Source organism: Anolis sagrei, chromosome 3, assembly GCF_037176765.1.
Source record: "Anolis sagrei isolate rAnoSag1 chromosome 3, rAnoSag1.mat, whole genome shotgun sequence".
Taxonomy (NCBI): Eukaryota; Metazoa; Chordata; class Lepidosauria; order Squamata; family Dactyloidae; genus Anolis; species Anolis sagrei.
The window spans coordinates 218,859,157-218,874,087 of NC_090023.1; the positions used below are offsets into that span (position 1 = coordinate 218,859,157).

Consider the following 14,931-nt stretch of genomic DNA (forward strand, 5'->3'; position numbering starts at 1 on the left):
TAAAACTCATAACAAAAAAAGCAATAAACATTAACAATAACACAACGACAGTTAAAACCTATGGCTGGGCCAGATGTAATAATTAAAATTTAAAGATAATGCTGAGCATGAATAGATGAATATGAACTAGGATAGAGTTTTCAGAGAGGTATGGGGCATGCAGACATTCCTAGATCCATAGTAAAGTGCATTTAGAGGACATATTGCTGGGAGTTTCCTTATTCTGGGAAAGGGCAAAGGGCAAGAAGGATCCTCTCACCTCTGCAGGAGTCTACCATATACCATGCAGCTGTGAACAAGTCTACACCAAATGCAGCATTGCCCAAACATGAATCAAGGAACATGAAAGGCACTGCAGACTACTTCAACCAGAGAATTCAGCCATAGCAGAGCATCTGATAAACCAACCTGGACACAGCATATTATTTGAGACCACAGAAATGCTGGACCACTCAAAAAACCAACATGTCAGATGACACCAAAAAACCACTGAAATTCACAAGCATGTGTACAATTTCAACAGAAAGGAGGAAACCATAAAAATGAACCAAATCTGTTGACCAGTATTAAAAAAATATCTAAAATCAGGACAGTAAATAAAGAGGAACACTCAAACAACAGGTGAATTCTTGATATGAAACAGTCAGGGCCAGCTAACACCTCTCAACAAAGGAGCCCCCAGGCAGCAACCAGCCAGGCTTTGAAGCTGCAAGGCCATTCAATGCTAATTAAGCTGGCCAATTGCAACAATCACACTTGCCACTGGCAGACATGAGTTCTTTCTCCCACCCTGGACATTCCACAGATATATAAACCCCACTTGCCTAGTTTCCAACAGACCTCACAATCTCTGAGGATGCCTGCTATAGGTGTGGGTAAAACGTTATGAGAGAATGCTTCTGGAACATGTCCATACAGATCTGAAAACTCACAGCAACCCAGTTATTCCAGTCATTATAGCCTTCGACAACACATTGACTAAACACTATTGTCTCTGAAAATGAAGATTACCCCTGTAGAGGACCACAAGTACTGGCCAGCTGATCTGAACCACAAAATAAATTGTTTTTGTAATATATGGAATCAGTGTTAAATAGAATGGAACAAAGCTCATTCTCAGTTGTTCCTGCAATTCCACGAAACAGTCATTCTCCTGCAGAATGTCATTTAAATATCACATCCCCTGATGTAAAGCTCATCCCAGGTGCAGAGCATGGAAAACCTGTATTTTGGACTATGTGGCATTATTTGTTGGGGATTTGGGGAGCATATTTTCCCCTTTCCTAACCCTGAAGTTAACCTTGTCCTATAAACTCTTTGTTCTCCAGGTGCTTGTTTTCCTGATTCATGAAAGTCGTCGTTTCACCATCCGGAGGGACTCTGCGGTTCTCTTCCTCTTTCTAATCCTTTCTGTCCTTTGTGGTGTGTTTCAACTCCAGACTTTGATCCGACATGCAATTCAGGTTAGCAATAAGGAGTATACGAGACAGTTTAGGCAGTCCAAGATGGGAAAGAATGAGGCAATCCCAGCAAAGCAGAAACGCTATGGTCTGCATGTAAAGAAAACAGATGTGTCATATTTGATTGAAGAAACTCCTCTGCTGTGGCTCACTTATTGCGTCACCCAAGGTCTGTGAGAAGAGCCTCTTTATGAGACCTCTGTGTCACAGTTTATTGTAAACTATGCTGTTGTGTTTTGAAATGATTTTAATAGCTATGAAAATGTGAAAATCCCAAACTCCATTTAGCAGGGAATATAGAGATTTTCACCCTTTAAATCCAAGTCAGTTCTCAGAAAGGGGAATACTCTAAAATTAATCCATAAATGATATCTCTCTCTTATCCGGATAGAGAGGATTACATAAAGCACACCGCCTAAATGTTGGTGAGAATGCACTTACATCAAGGCACTTTCATCCCTATGTGGTTTTCCTGTATGAAGATGAATACATTCTAGGGAAAGCAATTCCTGTTATCACAGACATCATTAAATATGCTAAAAACTTTCTGTATATATTTTGGATTTCAATATTAATGTGAAAAATACATAGTATGATTTTACATAGGATTTGTGCTACATTAGAAAAGTAAAGACAAATACCACTTAAGTAAAATAAACATTAAATATTAAATAACCAGAAAAATAAAATAAGGTGTAAACACTAACTAATCTGGGAATCTGCTATTGCAACGCATCCAGTGAAGTGGTTTAAAACCAGTATAAAAAAGATTAGGGATAAGTACTGCTCTTATTCTGTTGTAAAAAATGTCTGGGTAGGAATAAGAACCCATAACATAAATCATAGGCCTCCCCAGTGGCACAGTGGGTTAAACCGCTGAGCTGCTGAACTTGCTGTCGAAAGGTTGGCGGTTCAAATCCAGGGAGCAAGGTGAACTCCAGCTGTTAGGCCCAGCTTCTTCCAACCTAGCAGTTCGAAAACATACAAATGTGAATAGGTACCACTGCAGTCATGCTGGCCACATAACCTTGGAGGTGTCTACGGACAATGCCGGCTCTTCAGCTTAGAAATGGAGATGAGCACCACGACCCAGAGTCAGACATGACTAGACTTAATGTCAGGGGAAACCTTTACTTTAACATAAATCATTGATATGCTTTCTGATCTCTGGATATTTCAGAAAAGCATGACCTTTTAGAGATCGTAACCCTTTAGAAAATGGTATTCATAACTTTTTAGAGAAGAGCCAAAAACCTGTTTGATAGAATATTCTCAAGTGGTATACTACCAAATGTAATTATGCAAGGGAATTTACTTCAGTTTTTAGACTGAATAACCTGTTATCTCTGAACTGTTAGGAAACAGAGAACATGTCACTGCATAAAAATATCAGTTTTTCAGAAGTGTTTTTCAGTGCCCAAAAATATATCTACTCTCCAATAAAACAACTTGTTTTATATTATGCACTCAGGAGACAAAATATAGTAGACTTTGTTAAAAATAACATATTTGGTTTGCTCACAACCTTCATGTGTTCAGCATACACAGGTATACAACTTACCAGTTACAGATATGTTTGGGATAGTTTCCAGCCAGAACACCTTTCTTTCAACAAACAGCAGGCAAGTGTTTGCAAATCTGCGATCTGAGCAGTCCCAAAGTCTAAAGACGTCTCTGTGCTCTGTGTTCCTCTCAGAGTGGATCATGTGGTCTGCAGCCCCTCCCACAACTTCTCAGGAAAAAACACAGAGCAAGGAAAGAAAGCTGCATATCAGAACATATATACAATAAGTAAGCAACAGGATTATAGATAGACAAATTACTAGAGAAGGCTTGAAGAATGGTGTAATTTTCAACAGGATAGAATTTGCAAAAAAAAAAAAAAAACCCCAAAAAACAAACAACCCTAGTTATTTAGAATGCAGAACGCTTACTTTTTGGGATATAACCCCTTGAATTCTAGGCATTGCTGTCCAAATAGGAATGTTTTCTGATTTCTGTTTGCCTGGAAAAACACAAGCTTCTCTCACATTTGGGAATTCGTACTAACGGTAATGTTTGCTTGCTTTCCACTCTTGCAGGGCTCCATCACCGACATACCCCGATTCAGCTTCTTTTTGGCCTCTTATGGAATTCAGCTCCTTCTCTTGTTCATCTCTGTCATTTCTGACATTGCTCCTGAAATTAAGGAGGCAGCAAAGAAGGTATTATTCCTGTTCCATGCTGGCAGGCCAATCTTTGAGGTGGGAATAGGTTTAAGAGCCTCCTATGTCTTCTCATTCTGGTACAATTCTCCTATTAAGCTTGATGAGATGAAAAGCATTTCCACTGGAGCTTTAGTTACAATTGCTATCTTTGGGCCCATTGATGCACTGTGCGTAACGACTGGCTGTGCTGGTGGAGTAATACCAAAGCACACTTCTGTAGTTTTATTTTGAAGATCAAATCATTTACACTTGGTTGCAGTCATTCCATTAATTTTTCACATTGAAATTCCTACTCCTCTGTTTTACAGAACCCAGAGATTGCCGCTTCTATTCTGAGTGTGATCACTTTCAACTGGTACAACAGGTATGTAGATCAGGATGGAAAGATGAAAAACATGAGGGTGCCTGGGAGTGGGCTTCAGAATTGTATACATGCCATAGGCTTCTCAGGTGTTAAGTCCTCAGGGTGAAGGATAGCACTCTCAGGGTGAGAGCACTGCCTTGTAAAGTCTGTATGTGTGTGTGCGTGTGTGTGTAATCCTCCTTTGTTAGAGTTGCTGCTAGGTGTCAAGTTTTGGTGCTTAAATCTCAGGGCCTGGGATAGTCATGATCATTCCTTTTCTGCTGTGGTTGACTATGAGTGACTGTCCAATCGGCCTTTTAGCCAGTGGCTGGGGTAGTCTGGAATCCAGCAGAATTGTTTATATATTAGATACATTTTAACGCCTCTTCTGCATCAGCAAGGGCCAGAGTGGGATACGAACAATGAAATCACAATTTAAAATAATAAAACTGAATGAAATAAAATATGCAGTCTTAAACTAGCAATTAAGGCACTGCCTCCATTAGGGTCTGAATACCTGGGTTAATTGCCTAATAATAATAATAATAATAATAATAATAATAATAAAAATTATCATATATTTTAATGCTTTCTATATGGTTTTTATAATGTTATGCTGAATATGTATTGTGAACAAAATGAACAAAATCTGGCTACCAGTATTAAAAAACTCTAAAATTACAACAGCAAAACAACAGAGAGGAAACAACCAGGCACATATTAACACCTCCCAGCAAGAGATTTCCCAGGCTCAGGCAGGCCTTCAAATGCTAATGAAGGTGATCAGCTGAAACATTCATACCTAGCTGCAGCAGGGAAGAGCTCCTTGCCCCACCCCAGCCATTCCACAGATATATAAACACATTGTCCTAATTCCAACAGACCTCACTATCTCTGAGGATGCTTGCCATAGATGCAGGCGAAACGTCAGGAGAAATGCCTCTAGAACATGGCTCTATAGCCCGAAAAAACCCACAAGAACCTAGTTATGCTGAATGTTTTTAATTATATTTGATGACTGTTGTGGCATCAAATTGCTGCCAATCTGTAAGCTGCCTTGAGTCACCTTAGGGCTGAGAAAGATGGGGTAGAAATACCGCAAATAAATAAATAAATAAATAAATAAATAAAGGTCAGAAAAATCCTGAAGAGCAAATTAAATGGTGGAAATGCGATCAAGGTTATTAGCACCTAGGCCATTCCTGTCCTCAGATACACTGTTGGAATTGTGAACTGGACACAAATAGAGCTGGATGATCTGGACAGAAAAACAAGAAAACTGATGACAATTCACTACTCATTACACCCATGTAGTGATGTCAACAGTCTTTACCCGCCCAGTAAATCAGGAGGCAGAGAGAGGGTTTCTGCAAGTGAAACAAATGGTAGAAGAAGAGGAACATGCACTGGCAGATTATGTGAAAGGCAGTCAAGAACCAACACTGAGGGAAGTCAATAGTAGTAAACTGCTTCAAGTACAAAAGACAAAGAGGGAATACCGTAAAAACATAATCCAGAGCAGAAGAGAAAACTGGCAAAAGAAGGCTCACCATGGACAGTTCCTGGGAAAAATAGAGAAAAAAATGGACAAGGAAAAAACATGGATGTGGCTCATAAATGGAACTTTGAAAAAGAAGATGGAGGGCCTGATTCTGGTAGCCTAAGAAGAAGCCATTAGAACCAATGCCATCAAAGCCAGAATTGAAAAATTGACGACAGATTCCAAGTGTACATCATTTTGTCTCCAAGGAAGCAGATGAAATGATGAATCACATCCTCAGTTGCTGCAAGAAGATTTTGCAGATGGACTACAAGCAGAGGCACAACACCATTGTTCAGATGATCCATTGGAACCTGTGCCACAAATACCATCTGCCTGCGACAAAGAATTGGTGGGATCACAAGCTTGAAAAGGTTACGGAAAATGATCATGACAAACTACTCTGGAACTTCCAAATTCAGACTGACAGAATTTTGGAGCACAAAACTCCTGATCTCACAATTGTGAAAAAACAAAAACAAGTATGGATCATCATTGTTGCAATCCCAGGCGACAGCAGGATTGACAAGAAGCAACTGAAAAAGCTTATATAATATGAGGATTTAAAGATCGAACTGCAAAGACTATGGCGCAAGCCAGTAAAGGTCATCCCAGAGGTGATCGGCACACTGGGTGCAGTGCCTAAAGACCTTGACCTACACTTAAAAACAATCAGCGCTGAAAAAATCTGTCAGCTGCAAAAGGCACACATTATTTGCCATTACTCAGATCTGCACACATTATTCGCAAATACATCACACAGTCCTAGACATTTGGGAATTGTCCAACGTGTGACTGAAAACAAAAGCCAGCATAGTGATCTTGTTTGCTGTGTACTAATCTTGTTATGTATCAAATAATAATAATAATAATAATAATAATAATAATAATAATAATAGGATTTAAAGATCGAACTGCAAAGACGCTGACACAAACCAGTTAAGGTGGTCCAGTGGTGATCAGCATATTTGGTGCAGTGCCTAAAGACCTTGGCCTGCACTTAAACACAATCAGTACTGACAAAATTACCATCTGTCCACTGCAAAAGACCACCTAACTAGGATTTGCATGCATTATTCGCTGATACATAACACAGTCCTAGACACTTGGGAAGTGTCCAATGTATGATCCAATACAACAGCCAGCAGAGTTTCTGCTGTGGACTCATCTTGTGGTGTTTCAAATAATAATAATAATAATAATAATAATAATAATAATTAGACTTACTTCAGCAGCTGAAGTATTATTATTATTATTCTTTATTTAAATCCCACTTTTCTCCCTAAATGGGGCTCAAAGTGGCTCACAAGATTTTAAAAACAATACATATCAATTATACAAATAACAATAAAAACAACTATAAAATAAGACATAAATAATCATTTTAAAATCATTTAACAGATACAGTTATAACTTTGTTTCCATGTTATAACGTAACATGGAAATAATGGCAAAAAAGATCTGCAGGGTATGTATTTTACAATCAGGGTGCTATCCAGGGGTGTAACTGAAGCGGGTGGAAGTGGTTGGCAGAAGAAAACTGTTTTAAAGGTGGAGACTATATCAGTTAGCAAAGAGGATCTGAGAACCCCATAGGGCTGCACAAAGACTGCAGCAAGAGCAGGTTTATTCCCATGGCCAGAGTGCAACTCTCCTTTGAGGATGATTCTTTCAATTCAAAAGAAACCAGTTGATGGGGAGTTAGTTACTGTGGTTAGCCTTGATTCTGAGCTAAAATAATTGTCAGGGCTCGACAAGGCCAGGGGAAAGAACTGCAGAAGTAGCAAGGCTTGGGTGCCTGACATGATTCATGTATCTTACAGTATAGTTGTGAAAGGCTATCGGAAGCCATTAGAGATGGAAGACGTCTTTGAATTGAAGGATGCAGATAAGACACAGAAGGTTATGGGCGCATTTGATAAGCATATGAAAACTGGAGTCAAAAAGGCTCAGCGGAAACTGGAGATCCGACAGAGGAAGAAGAAACAGCACCCGGCAACCAATGACTACAGGAATGGTCTGAGCAAGACACAGAGCCTGGATGTGCTGGTCCTGGTAAATAATGGGGCTGGGGCAAATGACTCTCCATTTCCCTTCTCAATGCTATGATTGGAGTGAGGGAAAGGTCAGGAAGACATTCTGGCTGTAAAATTCTCTACCCCGACCAAAGTATCTCATTTTTGGAAACATTTGGGGAAACTGTTTTGTTAATGGGTTGTAAGAGAAAATTTCCTGTAGACCATCCGAACTGAGGAGTGTTTGTTGACAAATGTAAATCTTGTTCTGAATTTAGGAAGAAAAAGAGAAGAAACAAAAGAAAAATAAAGACCCCAAAAAAGACTATGCTAAGGGATGGCTGATGCTTGCTGTGACCCAAACCTTTTCTAGAAACCTTCTGCAAACGGTTGCATACAAGCTGATGCATGACATATTGGTGTTTGTGAGTCCACAGCTGCTGAAGTAAGTCTAAAGTTTTATTACAAGGTTTATTTCCAGGTTTTGTTTCAAGCTTTCCTTGTTTTTAGGTTTGTGTGTGTGTCAGGAACAACTTGAGAAACTGCAAATCACTTCTAGTGTGAGAGAATTGGTCATCTGCAAGGACATTGCCCACGGGACGCCCAGATGTTTTGATGTTTTACCATCCTTATGGGAGGCTTCTCTCATGTCCTCGCATGGGAAGCCAGAGCTGACAGAGGGAGCTCATCCGCGCTCTCCCCAGATTCGAACCTGCGACCTGTCTGTCTTTAGTCCTTGCGACACAAGGGTTTAACCCATTGTGCCATGGGGGATTCCAGTTTTTAGGTTAATGGGTATTACAGAGGCTGTGTCCTTGATGGGAAGGGGCACATCATCTATCCCAGCTTGCATGATTTCTCAAGCCCACTCAAAGCCTTGGGTAGGGAGACTACTACTATGACTACTACTACTACCAGTAATCCAGTTCCCTCTAAGCCCCCTTTTACACAGCTGAATAAAATCCCACTATCTGCTTTGAACTGGGCATATGGCAGTGTGGACTCAGATAACCCAATTCAACGCAGATGTTGTGGGATTTTCCTCCTTGATATTCTGGGTTATACGGTTGTGTGGCAGGGCCTTCAATCCTTCTTGGCTTACAAGTCCCTTCCAAGTCAGACACCCAAGAAAGGCCTCAGTTTATTATGGGCCAAGTCCTTTCTCACCACTTCTCATTCCTCTGCAGCTCAAGCTCTAAAGAAGACGTGTGCAGCCCGTCCCCTGTTCAGGCATTAACAAAGGGCTCTTCCACACAGCCCTGGGTTATCTGAGTCCTCACACAGATAATATGGGATTTTCTGCCTTGATATTCTGGGATATAGGGCTGTGTGGAAAAATCCTTAGTGGGATTTAGTTTGGGGTTTGCACATGTGTTGAAAGTGTAGTGTTGACTGCATTTATATTGGCAACACACAGAGCACGACTGCAGAACAGCTAATATTTGAAGTCTTAATGCAGGCACGGGCCAACTTCGGCTCTTCAAGTTTTTTGGACTTCAACTCCCACAATTCCTAACAGCTGGTAGTTGGCCCATGCCTGTCTTAATGCTACAGAATGCTGTAAAATATTTTATGCATTTTAATAGCATGTGCTGCCTATGTAAGTATTATCTCACCCTTTAGTGAAATCAAACCCCATTGTTTGTCCCACCTGAACCTCCCTCCACATACACTACATTACTTATCTCATCTAGGATTTTTTTTTAAAAAAAATAGCCTTTGCAATTGACTCTGCCCACCCTGTTTAATTACTGTGATTTTATATTGTATATTGTGTTTATGTTGTATCGTTCTTTTATTATTTTTATTATATTTTTATTAGATGTATTATTGTATGTTTGTATATTTGCTTTGTTCTAACTGTTGGGCTTGGCCTCATGTTAGCCGCCCTGAGTCCCTTGGGGAGATGGTGGCGGGGTATAAATAAAGTTTATTATTAGTAGTTGTATTATTGATAGGGCCCTCTGGTTACAGTTTGCTTCCAGTGCAGTGCACAGCAGAAGAAACCTACCTGTGTATGGGGATGATGCAAGGTGCTAAAGAGAGTATGTTCTTGGGATGTGTGGTCTGTTAATTGCTTTTCAAATATGACATTTTATGGTAATGAGATCTGCTTATCTTATCTCTCCTAGGCTGATGATCAACTTTGTGTCAGATCCAAATGCCTACCTTTGGCATGGCTATCTCTATGCATTGCTGATGTTTTTGGCTGCATTGGTGCAGTCCATCTGTCTGCAGCAATACTTTCAATTATGTTTTAAGTTGGGCATGAGTGTGCGCACTGCTCTTATGGCTGCCATCTACAAGAAGGTTAGTGTGGGGTCCCTTATTGGTGGGGCTATTTGCCCCTTTGTGGATTTACTTGCAAGTAGCTGTGTTTAGTTGTACCTGTTGCAAGGGCAGGAATATAGAATTGAAAGGGAATTGCATGTGGATTCTCAGGCTGCTCTTCCTGACAGAACCTGGACATGTTACAAAGTGTTCTGACCTTTTAGCTCACGGAATCTCTTATTTATGACCAATAGATATGTAGGCTGGGGATTCTGCGAGATTGCAGCTTGGAAAAGTAAGATCCCCAAGCTCTTCTGCCTGCCTGTCTGATTTTGTGTAGGCAAAGGGCTTGGGAAAGTTACTTTTTCACACTAGATCTCCTAGAAGCCTCAGCCAGACAGCATTCCATTTTATGCTGGCTAAAAGTTTCTAAGAACTGCAGTTGAAAAAGTAATTTTTCCAAGCTTCTTGTGTTAAATTAGGAGAATACTATTTCAAGTACGCACTGTCTCCACTTGCAATTTTTGGCCATTTATAGAAATGGTACACTTTCCTAGTTCTTTCAGTAACCACTGTAACTGCTTCCCTCAGGCCCTTACCGTCTCAAATGCCACCCGGAAGGAGTCCACCATTGGCGAGACAGTGAATCTGATGTCAGCAGATGCTCAGCGCTTCATGGACTTCACAAACTTTGTGCACCAGCTGTGGTCTGCTCCAGTGCAGATTGTGCTGTCTATTCTATTTCTGTGGCTGGAGCTGGGCCCCTCTGTGCTTGCAGGTGTTGGGGTCATGGTGCTGCTTATCCCCATCAATGCAGTGTTGGTTGCCAAAGCCAGGGCCATCCAAGTAAGTGCAAGCATGCTCCTGAAAGTGAGATATTGACAATCCCTCCCTGGTATAGCTTCTTGCCTGAACCTCAAACTCTGGACCTATCTAGATCAGAGGAACCTGTAGTCTGGAGTCCTCTGGTGGCAGATGGAGGTATTGCATGAAGGTACTGCAATACAGTATCTCCATAGGATAGTGAGGAGCACTCGTTCCAGCACTGTAGCTACTTGTGATAACCCATTTCAAGTCGTGCTGCTGTCACAAACACCAGTATGCTTGACCTTATCAGTAACTTCATTTTAGTATAAGGAGCCATTAATGTGTGTGTGTGTGTGCATGTGTCCCTGGTGGCACAGCAGATTAAACCACTGAGCTGCTCAACTTGCTTACCGAATCTGGAGAGCGGAGTGAGCTCCCGCTGTTAGGCCCAGCTTCTGCCAACCTAGCAGTTTGAAATCATGCCAATGTGAGTACATCAATAGGTACCACTTCTATGGGAAGTTAATGGAGCTCCATGCAGTCATGCTGGCTACATGACCTTGGAGGTGTCTAGAAACAACACCCAGTGCCAGCTCTTCAGCTTAAAAATGGAGATGAGCACCTCCCACCCCCAGGTGTCGGACATGATTAGACTTTATGTCAGGGGAACCTTTGCTTATATATATATAGGTAAAGGTTTTCCCCGACATTAAGTCCAGTCATGTCTGACTCTGGGGTGTGGTGCTTATCTCCATTTCTAAGCTGAAGAGCCGGTGTTGTCCATAGATACCTCCAAGGTCATATGGCCAGCATGACTACATGAAGCGCCGTTACCTTCCCGCCAGAACGGTACCTATTGATCTACTCACATTTGCATGTTTTCGACCTGCTAGGTTGGCAGAAGCTAGGGCTGACAGCGGAAGCTCACGCCGCTCCCCGGAATCGAACCTACGACCTTTCAGTCAACAAGCTCAGCAGCTCAGCGCTTTAACCCACTGCGCCACTGGGGGGCTCCACATATAGATATAGATATAGATATAGATAGATATAGTTTTGTTACTTATAAATCTACATCTCTATTTTAAAAACACCTCTCGGATTCCTCTCTTTAATCTAGGGGTGGGCAAATGTCAAATGTAGTGTGTAGGCATTGAAATGCTTTCTAACAGTAATGGACACTAGGCAGGAAAGCAGAATCTACCAAATGCCCTGAGTGCATTGGTCTTTTGGGAAGCCTATTGAAATGTACCACAATAAGAGCAATATGTTTCTGATATGAGTGAATATAATAAATTATTACAAATAAGTGTCCATAGAAAGAGAAAGGATGAGAATCCTTTTCTCAAAGCTAATAAATCTTATAGTTTGCTTGTCCTTCTGGGTAGTCTGGGTATAAGCAGCAAATAGGGTGGTCTCTTCCACCTCTGTGTCTAATGCTATGGGATTGGGTAGAAGTGGAGTATTGGGAGACAGAAATCTGTGTTCTCTTTGGCTTGTCTTGGTCTCCAAGGTGAATGCAGATTTGCTTCTCAAAAGGAGATGTTGTCAGTTACCTTGCTATCCTCAGTGGTGGTGGAGGGTGCTGTCTCGTGGCCACTGTTGAGACAGGATTGAACTGCTACTCTGACCAATCTTCATGTAGAATGAAGGGAAGCTGCATAATATTTTGAATTTCTTACTCTCTAATGACTGTGCTGAATAGTCCGTAATGGAGTGGGGATATTACTTGCCAGGGCATAAAAGCTAAACCAGTGCATGACTGGTAAGGAACATGCATTGCCAGACAGGAGAGGTGAGAACAGTACAGATGGAGCTTGTGTCCTTTTTGGTGGCAAATTCTGGGAGCCTTAGACTAAGAAATAACAGAAAAATTGTTCTCCAGTTTCTGTCATATGTGGTAATTTTCACCTCCCCGTCTCTCATTTTGATAATCTTTATTTAGGTGAAGAACATGAACTACAAGGATGACCGTATGAAGATCATGAATGAAATTTTCAATGGCATCAAGGTGACTGACAGATTAGATTTCTCCAATCTATGAATAGTATACTGACTATGCCCATTAACAGTAATGGATCACAAGGCCTCACATGACTTAAGAGTTGAGGCAAAGAATTTTCTTCGTGTTGTGGTCCATCTTATCTCAACCAAAACGTTGCCAGTGAATGTAACCAAAGGCACAGTGAGCAGAGCTAGAGTCAAAGGGGAGGAAACCAAAGCTAAGCCAACATTCATATGTGGCCTTTGGCCTCTTAATTCCTCACCACTGGCCTAGACAGACAAAGGGGACATAAACACACAGCACAGTTTTCAGCCTTTGTCAGATGCTGTACAGAAGCAAGTATCTGAAAAGACAGCTTCTGTTTTGAAATCAATGTTTTAATTGCCCTAGAGGTGATGGGGCAGCAAATGGGATCAGTAACTACAGATGCTTATAGATGGCAATGCCTGCGAGACTTACTATTTACTAGTCTCACAGGAGTTGTAGATGGAAAGAAAACATCTAAGAGGTCATAGTAGTTCCCCATTCTTGGAGTATAAAGCATTCTCCATATTGGGAGTTGGGCAGGGTTGGGGGCAGGAGATATTCTCTCCTCAGATTTAATTGGATGGAAAGCTCCATGCTGGTGCACTTCATATCTGACTATAAACATCCCTCAGATCCTAAAGCTGTTTTCCTGGGAGCCATCCTTTCAGAAGCGAGTTGAAAAAATCCGGAATCAGGAGCTGAGGGGACTTCTACATTTTTCCTACCTACAATCAGTTTCTATTTTCGTCTTCACATGTGCTCCTTTTCTGGTAAGGCTTGGGAATGGGATTCATTTCAGAACTACTTACAATAATCTTTGAGAATTCTTGGAGAACGGGAGAAGTTCCAGAAGGCTGGAGGAGGGCAAATGTTGTCCCTATCTTCAAGAAGGGAAAAAAGAGGAACCAAATAGTTACTGTCCAGTCAGCCTAACATTAATACCAGGAAAGATCATTAAGGGGGTAGTCTGCAATCACTTAGAAAGGAATGCTATAATCACTAAAAGTCAGCATGGAATTCTCAAATACAAGTCATGCCAGACTAATCTTATAACTTTTTTCAATAGAGTTACAAGCTTGGTAGATGCAGGGAATGCTGTGGATATAGCATATCTTGATTTCAGCAAGGCCTTTGGCAAAGTCCCCCATGACCTTCTTGAAAGCAAACTAGTCAAATGTGGGCTAGGCAATGCTGTAATGGGTTAAGTGACTGAACCCAAAGAGTGCTCACCAATGGTTCCACTTCATCCTGGAAAGAAGTGAAATCAGGACCACAGGGTCTGGTCCTGGGCCTAGTGTGCTCCATTTCTTTATTCATGACTTGAATGAAGGTTCAGAGGGTATGTTTATCAAGTTTGCAGATGTAACCAAATTAGGAGGGATAGCGAATACCCCAGAAAATAGGATCAGAATTCAAAATGATCTTAACAGACTAGAGGGTTGGGCCAAAATTAACAAAACGAATTCCAACAAAAAAAAAAAAGTAAGATACTATACTTAGGCAGACAAAATGAAATGTACAGATACAGGATGGGTGACACCTGGCTCAACAACAGTACATGTGAAAAAGCTTTTGGAGTCTTACAATAAGTTAAACATGAGCCAACAATGTGATGCAGCATCTTAAAAAGTCAATGGGATTTTGGGCTGCACCAAATAGTGTCTAGATCACGGGAAGTCATAGTGCCTCGCTATTCTGCTTTGGTCAGATCTCACTGGGAATACTGTGTCCATTTCTGGGCACCACAGTTTAAAAGATATATTGATGAGCTGGAAGGTGTCCAGAGGAGAGTGACTAAAATGATTAAAGGTCTGGAGACCATGAATCCCTATGAGGAGCAGCTAAAAAAGTTGGGCATGTTTAGCCTGGAGAAGAGAAGGTTGAGAGGAGACATAATAGCCATGTATAAATATTTGAAAGGCTGTCATAAGGAAGAGGGAGTAAGCTGAGCAAGAGTTTGCTGACTCTGGACTTGGGCAACATTATCTATAAAAATTGGTTGCTCTTGGGCCCACTGTACATTTTATTATGTTATACTAATAATAATAATAATAATAATTATTATTATTATTATTATTATTTATACCCCGCCACCATCTCTCCAAGGGGACTTACATGAGGCCAAACCCAACAATTACATCAAAGCAAATATACAACATAAAATATTACATCAATAAAATATTTAAAAAATAAAATAAAAAGCAATATACCCAGCTTAAGTATGGTATAATAAAAACTAGTCATTAAACATCGTACTTT

The 14,931-nt window shown here is 40.8% G+C and overlaps 1 protein-coding gene across 1 annotated transcript in view; it reads left to right on the top strand.

Annotated features, from left to right (window-relative positions):
* Nucleotides 1-14,931, top strand: part of ABCC2 (ATP binding cassette subfamily C member 2) — a 53,685-nt gene that overhangs the window by 8,529 nt on the left and 30,225 nt on the right. The window contains exons 4-12 of the mRNA XM_060768185.2: nucleotides 1,329-1,463; nucleotides 3,542-3,664; nucleotides 3,976-4,031; nucleotides 7,374-7,605; nucleotides 7,844-8,010; nucleotides 9,698-9,875; nucleotides 10,428-10,682; nucleotides 12,586-12,651; nucleotides 13,305-13,442. Of these exons, the coding sequence (XP_060624168.2) occupies nucleotides 1,329-1,463; nucleotides 3,542-3,664; nucleotides 3,976-4,031; nucleotides 7,374-7,605; nucleotides 7,844-8,010; nucleotides 9,698-9,875; nucleotides 10,428-10,682; nucleotides 12,586-12,651; nucleotides 13,305-13,442 (1,350 nt within the window). The remainder of the gene's footprint in view (nucleotides 1-1,328; nucleotides 1,464-3,541; nucleotides 3,665-3,975; nucleotides 4,032-7,373; nucleotides 7,606-7,843; nucleotides 8,011-9,697; nucleotides 9,876-10,427; nucleotides 10,683-12,585; nucleotides 12,652-13,304; nucleotides 13,443-14,931) is intronic.